The following is a 17,343-nucleotide window of genomic DNA, read 5'->3' on the forward strand; positions in this document are numbered from 1 at the left end:
CGGACGACGGACGACGCACGACGCACGACGGACGCCGGACGAAGGGCGATCGCAATAGCTCACTTGAGCCTTTGGCTCAGGTGAGCTAAAAAAGGAACTTATGTATATTATTTGCTTGAAAATCTTATCCAACTTCATTTTCCCATCTCCCGCATTATTATGCAAAATTTCACAACTGTACAAGAGAAAATATTGCTGGTTTGTGTTTTTTTTAATTATTATTTTATGTATATCTCAAAGTCACATGAAGAAATATATAATCGCATACCTATGACGAGATCGTTCTTCACGGTTAGAAGTGCGATGTTTTTACGAAAACAGTCATATTGTGATGGTTTTACAAGTTAAAATGCAAATTTTGGCATGATTGGTGTTGGGTCTGAAATTGTATGTCTAATGCGTCAGATACGTTACCATAAACTATTCTTCTTTTGATCCAAAGTTTATTTAATCTGGCAGAAATATTACGTGCCATTTGTTTGTAATCACAAGTGTAATACCTATTCATAACCTTTCATGCAAAATCAATGCGATTACTGATATGAGTGAACTGCAGGTGGAAACTCCATTTCGGGTAAGATTTGTCAAGCCGAAATTTATGTATGCTCTTGACTTTTATTTAGTCCTCACTTTATAAATAACGATCATTTTTGTTACAGATAAGATCAAGGCTGACTCTAAAATGTATCCATGATCGTTGGTCATGTTTAAGCTTGTAGCTTTACATAAGTATTGCCACTTTACAGCAAGAATTAAGCAGACTATCCAAGATTTTCTAAGATGCTACATTTGGTAGCGTATCTGACATGTGGTCTTAATGTGTTAAAAAGAACACTGCGTTTGTAAATGTTTCTGCATTGAAATCCATTTTCCGTCGAACTACCTACGTACTGGAAGGAGACACTACCCCCCCCCCCCCCTCGTAAATCAACTCGTTGCAGAGACAGTCATCCGGTCATCTATGGACTCTCATGAACTGAGAGCTCCAACGCGGCATGCCAGCTAACATGTTGTTAAGTTTTGCAACCGCGAGGACTATTTTTGGGTGCATTAAATTTGCGCAACTGAATATCAGAGCAAAATTATGTAAGCCGGTACATTCTTACATCTGTCCATTATTTGTAGGTCTGTTCTTTTTTATCTTTTTTGTGATGCAAAAAGAGCAAACTGGCTGCTCTAAGGCTTAAGCTTCAATAAATCTCAACACCAAGGAGGCCACAATATATTTCAATATATACTGCATTGTCCTTGTCCCCGCCTTGACGCAGACACATTCGGTTTGATCAATGCTTTGGTGAATTATATCCATTTGGATAAAATTATGTATTTGGGGTGAGGATGAACCATCCTTACAAATGACATTCATTCTATAAAACCCCCTTACAATATTGCAAGAACAATACATTATAAACTGGTAAAAGCTTTCCTACTGGTTGCAGCTCGAGTTTATAATACTTTGGTATTTTCGGGTCAACATTTTCCAAATGGATCTGAAACCATATCTTGAAATTAGTATCTTGAAGAGGTAGGCCTTTCAGTAGAGGATCTGTAGAAATTCGCTCGGGAGGAGCGGCAAAAGGAAGTTGATGCAAGAGATAGGGTAAGAGATTAGTGACAAAAAAAAGAGAATACCAAAAGACTCTCAAAGAGATCGAACTAAAGATAGCTACCGAAGGCAAAACATGAGCAGACAGATCAAGTTCGGTAGGAGTGCAAAGGTTACCTATGTTTAACGACAAGCATGATGACATGGATTTGTTTTTTGTGTCGGTTTGAGCATTATGCTCAGAGCTCGGGGTGGGAAAGAGAGGAATAGTCACTTCCACTTAGTACCCTTCTGACAGGGAAGCTCTGAAAGAGTATACACGTTTGCCTAGTGAGGATATCCATGACTACGATAAACTCAAAAGCACACTGCTTCATAGGTATGAACTCACCGAAGAAGGGTTAAGGGGGAAATTCCGGGTATCTCCACCAGAAAAGGGCGAGACCTACAGCCAGTTTTCAGAATGACTGAGAAGGTATTTGTTCAGATGGGTTGAGTTGGCAGGAGTTGATCAGAGCTTTAAGAGACTTTGCAAGTTGTTTATCATTGAGCAGATGTATAGCATTTGTGCAAAGGAAATTAAACTTTTCATTAAAGAGAAATAGCCAAATGGGCTGGAGGGTCTGGTCACACTGGCCCAACAGAACAATGAGGCCCATCCCAACTTAAAGCCTGACTCAAAGCGAAGCTCACCAATGCCAGACTCCCAACAAAAACAAAACCCTCAGATCCAAAACAAAAATGGAGTCAGTGCAGGGGTCTCCCCTACATGCTACAATTGTGGAAAGCTGTGACATATCTCGAAAGAGTGCTGAGCAAAAGGTAATGAGGACATATTCAACCGAGCAGCTGGGCTACAGCTAAAACAAACCGACACAAAGGCTGAAGCAGATAACACAGGGAATGCTGAGTCAGGGGCTGCATGTCTATACATGCATCCCTCGTCAAATACGATGAACCACGTAACCCCTGCACACATGTTAAATTAGCATCAGGTTAGGAGCTGCCAGTAGTGAATGCAACCAGATCAAGGACCACTGGGAACACACCTGTAGCTAAGGGAGTGGTTTTGGGGCATGAAGCCTCAGTACTAGGTGATAGTGGCTGTAGCAGTGGTTGTCAGAGAAAGTTTGATATCACCAGGGCAACTGCTGGGCAAGATACAGAGGTGTGTGTTGCTCGACAGGATAGTGCGTAAAGTGCTGGTCGCGCACATTGCGATAGACACCCCTTATTACGAAAGGGAGGTAAATGAGCTAGTTATGCGCAAGCTGCTATATGACCTCACCCTGGGGAACATAGTGGGGGTTAGAGCACCCGGCAGAAGGCCAGGAGGGAAAACCTCTGAAGCCCCTCCACGTACACGTATCTGAAACAATGCTCCTGGCATCCAATAAAGAATTTGGCAAGGCCCAAAGGGGGGATGAGACACTTGCTAAATCGTGGGAGGATGCCGTCAAACGTCACATCGTATTACGTCGTCACGACGAATTGCGTCACGTCAAATGCATCGTTGTGTCAAGTCGTGTCAGCACTACCAGTAAAACCGTTTGTGTGAAGCTATGTCACATCACATTGCATAACTGTCAATCGAAGTTTATACTGTAGCAGCATCATTGTCATTTGTGTATGAAGTTGATCATCAGATCATCATTTGATGCTGAATAACACGAATCGAAGTTCAACGAGATTATGTGCGTTGATCGATTTATTGTTGTTGACGCATTTGCGCAGTGATTAACCCCGCAGTTAGGAGCTTATATAACAGAGGTTACATAAAAGTTTACAACTGTTTGTGTACTACTGTGAGGAAATTCAGAATGGAATGGAGAAATTGCAAGCAACTTTACATGATGTCTCGGCTGAGGGAGAAACTCAGAGCGTTCCACATGAAGGTCAACCGGAAGAAGTCCAGCAGGATTCTAGCAAGCAATTTACCACCGAAGAGCTGCGCCGTTCGTGTCAAGGATACACCGGCAATCTCTTTAAGAAATATAAAGAGATTGAGACTCTCGTGCTTGATTCCTCAAGCATCGCTCAAGTGCAGAGAAAGCACAGCCAGCTTAAAGGAACATTCCTCTTCTACGAAAGAAAGTTCAAAGATTATTTCGTGACATTTGACAAAAACAGTGCAGCTGAAGCTAACAAACAGTTCGAGTCCCACCTGGCAAACAAGCTAGAATTTGACACCAGAGTAAAGGAATGGATGGACGAAGTACGAGAAAATCCACAACACGTAGAAGCAGGCAAGATGACTGAATCTCCCTGAAGTCATCGAGGGTATCAACAAGGAGCAGCCGATTGATGTCATCATCTGCTAGACTGAGGGACGCGAAGGTGAAGGCGGAGCTGGCACATCTGAAGAAACAGCAACTGACGAAGGCTCAAGAAATCAAACGGGAACAGTTGAAATTAGACGAACAGTTAGCAAATCTTGAAATTGATAAATGAAATTGTTAATGCAGAGGCAGAGGCAAAATTGCTGGAGGAACATATGGAGGTAAGCAGTGTAGAGAAAGACAGAAGAAGTTGCGTACATGGAGAAATGGATGTAGGCAAGACTAGATCCCAAGGTGTGAATGTAAATGTAAATGCAACATAAGGTAAAGCACAAGACAGAGTGCCTGAAGTCAAGCCTAATGTTGAAATCACGAGTAATCTCAATCCAAATGCTCCCATTTGGGAGGAAAACAAAGGTGTACATGAAAACCCAAGTACGTACGTACGTATCATGCTCAGTCAGTGAGTAACAAAGGGGGTGTAAATGCAAACCAATTGTGTGATGCACTGCCTATGGCAGTCAACATGCCCAAACCAGAAATGGTCAAATTTGATGGTGATCCAATTAATTATTGGAATTTCAGTAATGCATTTGATAGGACGAAACTAATGTATTTGTCGCAACTGTGCCTACGCAAGGCTAAGAAAGTAATTGAATGTTGTATCTTGATGCATCCGTGTGATGGGTCCAACAAAGCACGGCAAATTCTGGCCCAACAGTTCAGCCAGCCCCATGTCATTACTCATGCACTGATAAGGAAGGTTTTGGGAAGACCACAAGTAAAGCCAAATGATGCAAGGGGCATGGCAGATCTTGGCAGGGAGATGAGAAAGTGTCAGATCGCCCTACAGATGGGCTACATGGCTGATCTGAACGCAAGAGACACCCTGCTGAAAGTTCAACAACTCCTGCCCATTCATCTACAAGGAAAGTGGGCGGAAAGAGCACAAGATCTCATCATGTCCGATATGGAACCACACTTTGGCCACTTCACTGAGTTTGTTGAGAAGGCTGCAGAGGAAGCTAACACCATGTTTGGCAAGAACATTGGTAAGAAAGATTCCCCTCGCCCACTCAGTCAAAGGAGCCCGCAAGGGTCAGCATGTCGAGGTAAGACAGCATTCTCTACACAAGGGCAAGGAGGTCAAGAACAGCAGTGGAAATGCCAATGTTGTGATGGAAAACACAAGCTTTCTGAATGCCAACAATTCGCTAAAAAGGCACACAAGGAAAAGACTGGAATCGTTCGCAAGAGCAGACTGTGCGACAACGGCCTAAGGCCGTGGCATTTTGCACAGGCATGCAGAGGCAAACCTGCACGTGAGGTCGAAGGAGGTGGGAAGAAACATCACACCCTCCTTCACTTTACACCACCAACAAACAAGGAGCAGTCAAAAACTTCCCCCATCAAGGCCGGTGACAAAGAGCCAAAGACCAAGAAGCCGTCTGGGACCAATTTGTCCACTGTCACATCCACTAAAGTGTGTCTATGAGTCATCCCAGTCTGAGTGTTGGGAAACGGTAAACAGATTGATACATGGGCTCCGTTGGATGACGGAAGTGATGTGTCCTTGTGCGAGAAGAGTCTCGCAAATGAATTAGGCCTGCATGGACGAGTGAAGAAGTTTACGCTCTCCACAATTATCAAACAAAATCATGAGAGACAGGAGAGTGAGGTAAGCTTTGCAGTTACAGGAACTGATGGTTCCGAGGTCATCGAAATGAACACAGTGTGGACAGTAGACAAGTTACCAATCTCAACAGATAGCATCCCAAGATGAAGGGACAAAGTGGCCACACCTTCAAGGAATTGACCTACCTGATGTAAATGGTGCCCAGGTGAAACTACTCATTGGTGGTGACGTACCTGAAGCATTCTGGGTCCCAGAAGAAAAGCGTGGAAACAAAAAGGATCCATATGCTACTCGCAGTCCACTAGGGTGGACAATTATGGGGCCCATAGGTACTCAAAGGAAAGAGAAATGGAACTCCTCTTTCAGAACATCATTCGTGCAGAGCCAGGACGACGTCCTTAATCAGCAAGTAGAAGATTCTGGAAAATTGAATCTGCCGACTCCATGTTGGAAACTGATGTAGGAGACTCTATAGAAGACAAGAAAGCTTTTGTAATGGTGTTATCTTTTAAAATGGTAAATGTCCCCCAGTTTTCTTGAGGCTCATGCGCACTGTGCTAGATGGAATGACGAATATAGTCAATCACATTGACGACATTCTCACATATTCTGAGACATGGGAGGAGCACCACCAAGCCTTATAAAGTGTCATGAAAGTGTAATCACGGAAGTAGGCTTGACCGCCAACGGTCATAGTGTGTTCTTGCATTCCTGATTTCAAAGATTAGATTCCAACGCCAGAGAGAGAGAGAGTTCAAGCATATGAGCATTTGAAAAGCGGCAAAATCACACAGGTTGATCACAATTCCGCAGCAACTATTTAGATAGGCAGGGGCATGGTGGAGGCACACCGTGCGCTCGACTAAAGGATTGGATCACCTGATTTGCCATTTGCACAGTTCTCCCTTGAATAAGTTATTATTGGTGATGGCTTCAGGGGATTCACAGTAAGTATTGATCACTCAGCTAAGATATTTCCTTTGCAAACTCAGGTTCTTTGTACCAGGAAGTCGTGTCTCGAACCCTGTCCAAATGAGTTCAAATTAAGGCTCTGCTTTGGTGACAAAGATAACAATGATAGTCTGAGGCAAAAAAGGAAGCTTGAAAAAATGGTAAGTGGACAGCTCCATTACCCTTCAAACAGTCTAAGGATTGCCTTCCTAACAATCATCAAGGAGCTGTAGAAAGAGCTCAAATCCTCCAAACGAGTATGGCCGGAGATCCAATTGAGACGGAACACATGTTGGCATTCACGTAAGGGGTCACTTCTCAAATCCACATGAAGCTTGCACTAGCTGCCTCATGAAGCAAACGAAGAGTACTGGTACCTGCCACTGTTTGGGGTGTATCACACCAAAAAGGACAAAACCAAAGGTGCATTTGATTCCTCGACCAAGTTCATAGGACACTCTTTGAATAAGGCTTTGTTGAAAGGCCCTGATCTAACCAATGACTTGGCTTGGGTGCTGATGAGGTTTCAGCAGGTACCTGTTGCAGTCTGCAGGGATACGGAGTCAATGTTCTTACGTTTTTCAGCATCTGAAAAGCATAGGAATTTTCTCTGATTCTCTTGGCACAAAGAAAATGATTTTGACAAGCCCTTCATAGAGTACGATATGCTTAAGCATGTGTTTGGCAATTCCCCTTCTCCAGCTGTAGCAAATTATGGTCTGAGGGACCTGGTCAGAGGCACTGAGCCAGACATTAGGGATTTCCTCCATGACAACTTCTATGCCGAAGATGGACTCGCCAGCTCTTTCACTCATGACACAAACATGGGCCATGTTGATGAAGAAAGCTGGCATCCACTTGCACAAAATTGCATCAAACTCTAATAGCAGTACTCGATGCGTTAAATCCAGAGGAGGTTCAGAAGAATATCAGGAACCTTACGTTGAGCAATGGTACTCAAGATCAAAGGAGTTTGGGTGTTCAGTGTAATTTGACCGAGGACACCTTCATGTTCCAAATCAAGTTAGTGGTAAAGCTGTACTGTCACTATAGCCATGCGTAGTGACATATAACCTCAATGTCTCCATGTTACGTAACAAGTCAAGACTTACTAGGGGTAAAACAGGTCTGAATTGACTAGTCTATAGCTGCAAGAACCCCAATGTCAAGATAAGATCCCTTTCCTTCCAAAATTAATGTAAACACTCTACAAAGACTACTTTGTTTCAGTGTTGGGAAGGAGCCCCTCTGTGCAATAGTACCCGAATAGAGAAAGTGCATTACAGCCAAGGATACTGTGAAGTGCAGTTGTGTCCAGAACAAGAAGGCAGATTTTGTGATTCCAGTAAGCATGGTAAGGCCAAATCGAATGCGGTAAGAAACAACAATTGCATTAAGTCTGTATTGCATTTATTGTTTCAGATTGTTATCTCAAGATCAATGACAAGTTTGGAATCAGGAACTAAAGTGGATTGAGCTGTAATCAAGGTTTCCATTGCCATCTGTTGCATCTTGCGAATAATGATACAGAGCTTATCACAGTGAATTGAAACTCCTCAGCAACTAGATGTAGCTGGGGCAGACACACATACACAAAAAGAGGAGTTCTGTCCATAAGCAATGGCTTGTTTGATCTGTTGGGCTACCTTGCCCTGGTCATGATGAGCAAGAGTTCTGTTAAGAGAAACGGTTTCTCACAAGGGGGAGGGGGAATGGATGTAATGTCATGCTCCTTGATATGTACAGGCCAATCTGGGAGTCTTGGACCTGTGAACTTCCCGAGTTGGAATCGTTGTTGGTTCCATCATTCAGGTGTCCCTTTCCATCACCCTGAAACACTTAAACACCCTATTCTTGGGTACAACATCATTGAAACCCTAATACATGGCAACGGGACACCAAATGCACAAGCCCAGTTCACCGAATACTCCCCCATGCAAAGAAGTCAGCTGTCAACTAATTTGTGACCCTATTCGAGAACTGAGAAGACAAAGAAATTTGCCAGGTGTACACAGGCAGAACCAATGTCAAAGTTGCTGCACGAGAGACAAGGATGGTGAAATACAGAAGGCCTAATGGAATGGTAGACCAAACCGCAGTCCTGTTTGACCCTATGGAACCGAAAGGCCTGCCTGATGGTCTCACTGCCGGTTACTCCCCTGTGGACATTCGAGGCAGGAGTGTCTTATGTTCACCATCCCAGTCTCCAATAATACAAACTATGACATAGTCCAACCTGGTAGAACTCACCTGGGGAGATTAACCCCAATGCGGGCCATCCTCCCGGCAGAGCTCCTGCAAGAGTCTCAAATAAAGGTTTTATTGCTGACCAGTGTCCCTGAACCCAGCCTTCTGAAATGAAAACCCCAAATGGAACTCTGTGTACCACCTGTATACCTAGAACACTTGTCGTAACTGCAATGCCAGTTGGCCAAGGAGATGCTGACAGAGGCCGATGTGTTCGCAAAGGATGAGCAGGATCTGGGTTGCATCCCTTCGCTTCCAGATGCATCTGACCTTGGATGACCCAACCCCTGTACAAAAGACCTACATGGGTGTCCCACCCCCACTTACAAAGGAGGTCAAGAAATATTTGTGGGACTTGATCAGTTGAGGATGGATCTCAAAGTCTCAGTCACCTACTCTTCCCCTATCATCTGTGTGCGGAAGAAAGATGGGACTTTGTGGCAACGCATTGACTATTGCCAACTAAACCAACGGACTGTGGCAGACAGGCAACTGATAACACGAATCCAGGACACACTAGACACCCTTTGTGGTAACAGCGATAGGCCGTCACTCTCGTGACCTATGAGTACAGACTCCGCTTCAAGCCAACAGGACTACAAGCTAATGGGAATGCACTTCGTTGATTACCACTCGCTGATGTGCCGCCTACAGTGACATTGCCTGCCGAAACAGTGCTCCAGAAGTGGACGTGCCGTGACCCAACCTTTTCTCGCATGCTAACCTACATGGAGTGCGGTTGGCCTGAACAGCGAGGGGAAATCGATGTTGACATGAAGCCCCACTATGTGCGCTGTGATTGAGCTATTGCTGGTAGATGAGTGTGTGCTATGGGGAAAAAATGTGATCATTCCTATCCAGGGGAGGAAACAAGTGTTAGAGATGCTCCATACGAGACATCTTGGATGGAAGGTTTCGCGAGAGCATTTGTATGGTGGCCACAAATGAATCATGACATGGAAAATGCATCAAAGCCATGTGGCAAGTGCCAAGAAAATCAACTGATGCCAGCATCTACACCACTTTATCCATGGCAATAGCAAAATTATCCATGGTCGCGCATGTGACCATGCTGGTCCGTTCATGGGAAAGAACTTTATCATCGTGGTCGATGCGTATTCCAAATGGCTCGATGTGATACCAGTTGGTTCAAATACGACAACATCTACGATCGTGAAGTTGCGGCTACTCTTCACAACACTGGATATAGTTGCTGAATATAGTAGTCTCTGACAATGACCCCACTTTCCCTAGCGCCACGTTCAGCATATTCATGAAGAACAATGGAATTGTGCATTCAAAGTCAGTACCATATCATCCCAAATCCAACGGCCTAGAAGAATGCACCACTTTTACATTCACGGACGTAATAAAGCACATGGGAGACAGATTGCTGGGAACGAAGATCACGAGATTTTTCTTCAATATCGCATTACAGTTCGACCTCGATTATCCAACCTCCTTTTATCCAGAAATCTCTATTATCCGGAGGCGTTCACGCAGTGAAGGACCTTTTTTTTTCATCCAAAAATTGAGAAAAAACAGTGACTTTAACATCTTTTCATGGATCTATTTCACTAATTTCATAAGATGTGCATGATAGGTTTCTCAATATCTAATGAGGTAAAACATGTATGATTTTCACATAAAGATATACTTTATTTTTGTGAAGAAGGGACTACAATTTTGTGCAGGCTAGCATAGATTACACCACCGTTGCGGGGTACGCTACCTGCCTAGCTGCCAGTGTACTGGGACGGCAGCTTGGACAGCAGCTATATACATTACGTCTCCCATATCCGGCCAATTCGCTTATCCGGATGAGCGCTGGTCCCGACATGGCCGGATAATCGAGGTCGAACTGTACTCTGCACTCAACGACAGGAATTTTGCCATCTGAGATATCAATGGGTCGTCGCCTGATGACTGCACTCGATCGCCTGAGACCTGTTATCGAGTCACACGTACATGATTGTCAAGAAAAGCAAAAGGTCACTCATGACAGTGGCTGGAAGACGCATACCCTTGCTGTGGGAGATGAAGTTTACGCAAAAAACTTCACCTCAAATCTCCCAAATGGTGGCATGGAGACATTGTTGCACAAAATGGACCGGTTTCTCTTGAAGTCCTTATTGCCGACGACAGCAGTCAGGTAATCAAATGCCACGCACACCATATTCACAAGCATTATGATTCTACGATCTCGCCCACAAGTGGTGGTACATCTTGACTTGCAGATATCGCACACAACACCACCAGCTATGGGGGACTGCGTAGCCAGGGAAGCATAAACGTGACTGCAACTATTGATCCGCCAATGGAGCTCCTACCACCGGTCATATTGCATGAGGACAGTGAGCTTCACCAGCAAGACCAGTTAGCGCTGGACTGGAAAACATACCCTACCAGACAGCAAAATACGCCTGACCAATATGGATTCTCAATTCTGTAATAACTAAGGTGACACTATGATGTATAATCACTGTCATTTTTTTTTGTCATTTCCTTTTGTGGTATTTGTTGTTTTCCTCAACAGAAACAAACAGCAACACTTAGGCATGCATTCTTACATTTTCTGGGTTAGTATAGTCGCAAAATGCAGCTAGGATGTTGATGAATCTTACTTGAAAACCTGCAATTCACAACAAGTGCATGTTTGGCTTCCTAAGTCAGTATGAAATAGTAAAATATTAGCATTTTAACCTGGCTTTTGACCCTTGACCTTTGACACTATAACCCTAAAATTCCCAAGAGAATCACTGTCAGAACATGCATTAATATGTACTGAGTTTCATGATGATACCTTGAGTCACTTCCGAGATATGGAGGAAGAAGTGAAATTTAGCACTTTCACTTCATCTTTGACCTTATGACCTTAAAACCTTTTGGCAAGAAATTTCCAAGAGAATCTCTATTGGGTAATACATGTCTTATATAAGTTGGAAGAAAAATCCTGCAGGCAGTGCATAAGTACGAGGAAAATAGTGAAATTTTGAGGAGTTGACCTTGACCTTTGACCATAACCCCAAATTCCCTAGATAATCACTGCCAGTCAGTACATGTATATATACACTAAGTTCCATGAAGATACCTTGCACCATTTGCGGGATATGGAGTAAAAATGAAATTATAACAATTTCACTTGAACTTTGACCTTTGACCTCACGACCTGAAACTCTAGAGAATCTTTATTTGGTCGTCCATGTAAACACTAAGTTCCAAGAAAATACCTTCAGACGTTGCACAGATATGGGGGAAATATTGACCACAATATACTTCTCCATAAATTATCACACTATGGTATCCAGGGAAAGGCCTTGGGGTGGTTCAGGAGTTATCTTTCTAATTGCAAGCAATTTGTTTAATGTTAAAGACCTAATAAAATGGTTTAGGCATTTTTTTCTCAATGATGTAATAATATTAAATGTTAAATTCTAAGTAATTCTATGGTTGTGCGGGTTTTTTTACTGTTCTGAATTTTGTTCTATATTTGTTAGCATAATGGATGCAATTTCCTCAGTTTTGGAAAACTTGCTATACTTTCACCGCATGCGGCGCACTATCACCTCTAAATTGTGATGACGTCTAAGAACGGAGTCGTTCACGACCAGTCTAGCCGTAGCCAGCGAGCTGGCAAGGCTATGCTAGCGCAGCGCAGCGACAGCCGGCCGGCGCGGCCGGCGGCTGCACTGGCTAGCGCTGGCGGGGGAGCGAGCTAGCGAGCGCATAGCAGGTGCTGCGCTGCACTATTGTCATTGGCTAAGCCTTTAGACAAAAGAATATTTCATGAACTGTATCGGATTTAATACTGCCAATAATACAGACTACAACTGTGGTACGCTTGGATATCCATTATTTTCGGCAAACTCGTGAAATAGGCCCCACCACTGCGTGTCTGTACTAAAAAATAGTGTAATACTACGGCGACTCGCCTGTTTCAGCCCCACCGTGTGGCGTTCATCTCGGTAGGTAAGCACGGCGGTGGGGCTGCCTTCCACAGTGAATACTCGTGAATGCGGCGAAAATGACTTTATAATATGGCCCTCGACTAATTTAACGGCCAATTTAACCATAAATACAACCCTACCTAACCCTAAACCCAAGGAGGACCAACCCTTGCTAGCTATAAACGCACGGGTACGGTGCACGCGCACTGCGGTGGGGCCTATTTCACGATAGCCCCACCACCATTGCGTGTCTGTACTAATACTACGGCGACTTGCCTGCTTTATAGGCCTAGACCTACTCGTGAATCCAGCCCCACCGTGGCATTCATCGGTAGATAAGCACGGCGTTTGGGCTTCCTTCCACAGTATGATTTTTAGCATAAAACAAAAACTTCTCGACCAAAATTGACGATAATTCTTGGTATCGTTTTTCTTTAAAAATGGCGCATCTAAATTACTGATAACAAATATTGCAGAAACTGACTATGGGAAACTGGTTAGGCCTTTTTTTTTTTTTTTTTTTTTTTTTTTTGAGCCATGACCCACCCTGTAACAACATATCCCCCTAACCGTTAGGCGTTAGAGTGTAGCCTCTGTACTACTACCAAAGATTCTGCTATTACTACTTACTAGTCTACTAGACCTAGTGCCGTAGTGGTAATAGTACTACTACTAGTAGTAGTACTAGTAGACTATACTAGTAGACTACTATAACTACTAGTAGACTGCTACTAGATCTACTTCTAGACTACTACTGGTAGTTTAACTTGTAAGCGCCGGCCGACGGGCCAGGCCACGGCCGGGACGCTCCCGCTTGCTTGCTGCGGCCGAAGTAGCCGCTCACTTTGTGAGCGAGCTGGGCCTGTTCTTCTAATCTACTTACTAGACAAACAGTTACAACTTACAATGTCAATCATGTAGAATACAGTATATCTTTTCTAACGTTAAACTATATGGGGGCACACCAGACATACCACTCTGTATTTCCCAGGCGATCGTTTCCGTGAGGTCTATTCTCGGGCTTGGTGCCACCCTTACAAAAAATAACCATGAAATTTACGGTATTACCATGGTAAAACCTCAATTGCCATAGTAAAACCATGGTATCGATGGTATTACTACGAGTACCACAGAAAAACCATGGTGATGCATGGTGATACCACAGAAAAACCATGGTAAAACCTCAATTGCCATAGTAAAACCATGGTATCAATGGTATTGCTACGAGTACCACAGAAAAACCATGGTGATGCACGGTGATACCACAGAAAAACCATGGTAAACTATCAATACCATGACACGACCATAGTACTGATACGTATACTATAGAATAACTGTGAAGTCTATGGTATTTCCATGGTTTTACCATAGGCGACACAAAATAACCATGGTAATAGTATGTTATAATTTTTATACCATAGCACTACCATGGTATTACTACCAGTACCATGGAAAAACCATGCCATCTACTGTATTTGCCTGGTATAACTATACAGGTACAATAAAATAACTATGGTGATGCCGGGTTATGGCCATCATACCATGGCATCACCACGGTATTACCACTTGTACCATAAAATAACCATGGTATATAAGGAATTTCCCCAGTATCGCTGCACTAATTAACCATGGATATACCATGTAATAACCATCATACCATGGCACGGTTCTGGCACTACTAAGCCTACTTGTACCATAGAATAACCACGGAGATACCATATGATAACCATCATACCATGTACTACAACCACAGGGTCTTTAATCGTACCGCAGCATATATAACCATAGTCTTTTTGTCATCTTCTGTATTTCTAAGGGTACACAAAAATAGCCATGGTGATACCATGGTTCAACAACAACATATCAATTATGATATTCTTATAGCTGAAAGGGACTGTACAGTAGGTACTGGTTGAGATGAGGATTCAGATTTACAACTTATTTTTTTCTGTTAGATGATAAACCTCTCATGAAATAAAGTGTATGAAAGAGCATATACAGCTGTAATTTCAAGAAGGATTCAACGTTTTGAAGAAAATTCGTCTTGAAATGGCTGAGATTACCAACCCCCCCCCCCCCCCCCCAAAAAAAAAAAAAAATCAAAATGAAATTGACAGGCCCCATCTTTCATTAGGAGCTCTTTGTTTTAATTTGTTTTTAGATATCTCAGTCATTTCTCAGCCTGTTTTCATTAAATAAACGTTTGAGTCCTCTTCTGCTCTTTATCATTTCAAAGAGTGGTTTCTAAATATCTCGCAAAATGTTACAAGCTGAATCCTCATCTCATCCAGTACTGTATACTCCTTTTAAATGTCAAATAATGACGAAAAAAGGTACATTCTCTACTGGTATCACAAGGAAAAAATGGTCCCATTATAGCTATCCGTTTGACCCAACTTGTTCAAATAGTTGCAAACTGGAAGTAGGCCGATACTCGTTCACATTACCATGGTGTGAATTACCATACAATTAAAGATGAAAATTAATACCAACTCACGCCATTCCAGCTGACACTAAATTGAATGAGCTGGCACACTCTGAAAAAAAAAAACCCAATCAATTCCAGCTGAATATTATGGCCTGGCTCTAAATCATTGATTATGAAGTTTTATTTGTACCAACTGGAAAACATGTCGTTCAACTGGCAGACTCACTAGTTGACTCCACTTAGACAAGTTGACTCCGAACTAACATTTCATTCCAACTGACAGACTGAAACAAATGAAATAAACTAGGCAATTGTCTACCAATTAGAATTCATTGACATAACCTACAGATTCACCACTGGATTCCAATTGCAAGAAACGGAATAAAGTGTCATACTGAAATATCAACTACCCGATTCCTGTATAGATACAATAATTGTATTGAACTTGACTAGACACAACTGGCAGATTTACCAGTTGATTCCACTTGAAAGCGATGGAATGGACTGGTACACTGAGAAAACATAGATGACTCCAGTTTGAACAAATGGATCAAACTGTGATGAGTGAGTTACATGTGTGTAATAACAACATACCTAATAGTAGTAGCATAGTGGTACTGGTGATAATAATGATGATGATAATAATAATAATAATAATAATAATAATAATAATAATAATAATAATGATGATAATAATAATAATAATAATAATAATAATAATAATAAGGTCTTATCCAGGAGAGCCTCTCCAGTGTTGTCGCTGCTCTATACCACAGGGCCCTGCCATACCACTAACAGTTGAACTGTTCTAATGAAAATGACAGATTAAAAAAATTAGATCTATTTTGTAAACTGGAAAATTAAAGCCTATTGGTTGATTCCAGTAGGAAGAAATAGACCAAAGTATGCCCTTAGACAAAGTGGGATCAACTGGACACAACAAGCAGATTTTTCAGTTGATGATCCACTTGAAAGAAATTGTGTGAAATGGCATACAACAACCAGTTGATTACAGTAGAAACAATGAGTGCACATTCGAGTTCGACACCCACAAATCATACAGCCAACAAATCAAACAACCCATGAATTTGACACCTAGCGAACAAGGCCCACATGACTGCGACACTAGGTAAATAAGGCCCACGACACTTTTACAATAAGCCCCATGATGCAATGTCGAGCTTGTGGGCCGTATGACTTGTGGGATGACCCCGAAAAAATTGGACCAATTTGGTGCAGGTTGAATCGACTGGACACAACTGGCAGATTTACCAGTAAGAACTGGCATACTAAAACATCAACTCCATGATTCCAGCAGATTCAACTTTTTTGAACCAGGCTCTTGTATACCTGTTGCAAATGACTTGACACAACTGATAGATTTATTCAACTTCAAAGCAATGCAGATTTAACCTACATGCACTTTGATAAAGTTTAGGCTGTAACAGTTAGTATAGAACCCAGCCGGGTAATGTATCAAACTGGCATGACTGGGGAAGTTCATACCAGTTCATCAAATCTGGCAGTTTTACCAATTGATTCCACTTTTTAAACGATTATAAACGTACCAATACATTACAGTCAAAACTATTGGACCATTATGAGTATACTTGCAACGAATGGGAAAAATCAAAATATATATCAACCGATTCTAAAGGTAAACCCCTTAAACTCTAAGGGACGTGGCAGGAGAGGGAAGGGCGGAATCCACCCTCGATGTTTCAAGTCTGCGATGGAAGAGACCCTGTCATGAGACATTTTCCTGACTTTTTTTCAAGTTCAACTTCAAATTCATTGTTGTTTTTTCCACAGCAAAATAATCTATTTGGTGAACATAAATCTCGCTTTCTTCAATGAAAGTAGAATGCATGTAATTGTACAGAGAAAGCAATAATTGAAAACCTGAAGTAGGGGTACAATGCAGTGGTTGCTGAGGTAACAAAAGTGAAATAAATGAAATATGCATTGTGTGAAAAAAGCAGGGACCCACTAAAAAGACAAAGCTTGTGAAGTACGGTCCCTTCTCCGATTGAAAAAAAAATCGACGCAAAGATTGATTGAAAACAGCAACAAAGAAACTCTTTAAAAATCTGACTATTCTTTATCGGAGCAGATCCAGGAATTCCGTAAATGGGGTGGGGGTGGGGATGGGGGAGGGATCTGTCATGGTGCCACTTCCGCAATTAAAGGGGGCAGACACGCCCATTTTCATTTTGTTTTCTTTTTATTTATTTATTTTTATCTTATCAAAAATTAAAGAAGGGGCCCCCTGGAGCTATCACTGCTGTAACATTAATCACTGCGATTGA

General features: G+C 42.4%; 1 protein-coding gene across 1 annotated transcript; it reads left to right on the top strand.

The window, feature by feature from the left end:
* Nucleotides 1–4,495: 4,495 nt before the first annotated feature.
* LOC139730739 (uncharacterized) lies at nucleotides 4,496–5,320 on the top strand. Its single transcript, XM_071641603.1, has one exon. It carries the CDS (start codon nucleotides 4,496–4,498, stop codon nucleotides 5,318–5,320), a length of 825 nt encoding a protein of 274 aa, XP_071497704.1.
* The last annotated feature ends 12,023 nt before the right edge of the window (nucleotides 5,321–17,343 follow it).

The sequence above is a fragment of the Diadema antillarum genome, unplaced genomic scaffold (genome assembly GCF_040938485.1).
Source record: "Diadema antillarum isolate AM-2024a unplaced genomic scaffold, OU_Dant_1.0 seq00000331_RagTag, whole genome shotgun sequence".
Classification (NCBI taxonomy): domain Eukaryota; kingdom Metazoa; phylum Echinodermata; class Echinoidea; order Diadematoida; family Diadematidae; genus Diadema; species Diadema antillarum.

What these genes read in the sequence shown, in the direction of transcription:
- LOC139730739 (XM_071641603.1), top strand. Translation starts at nt 4,496, where the DNA reads ATGCATCCGTGTGATGGGTCCAACAAAGCACGGCAAATTCTGGCCCAA.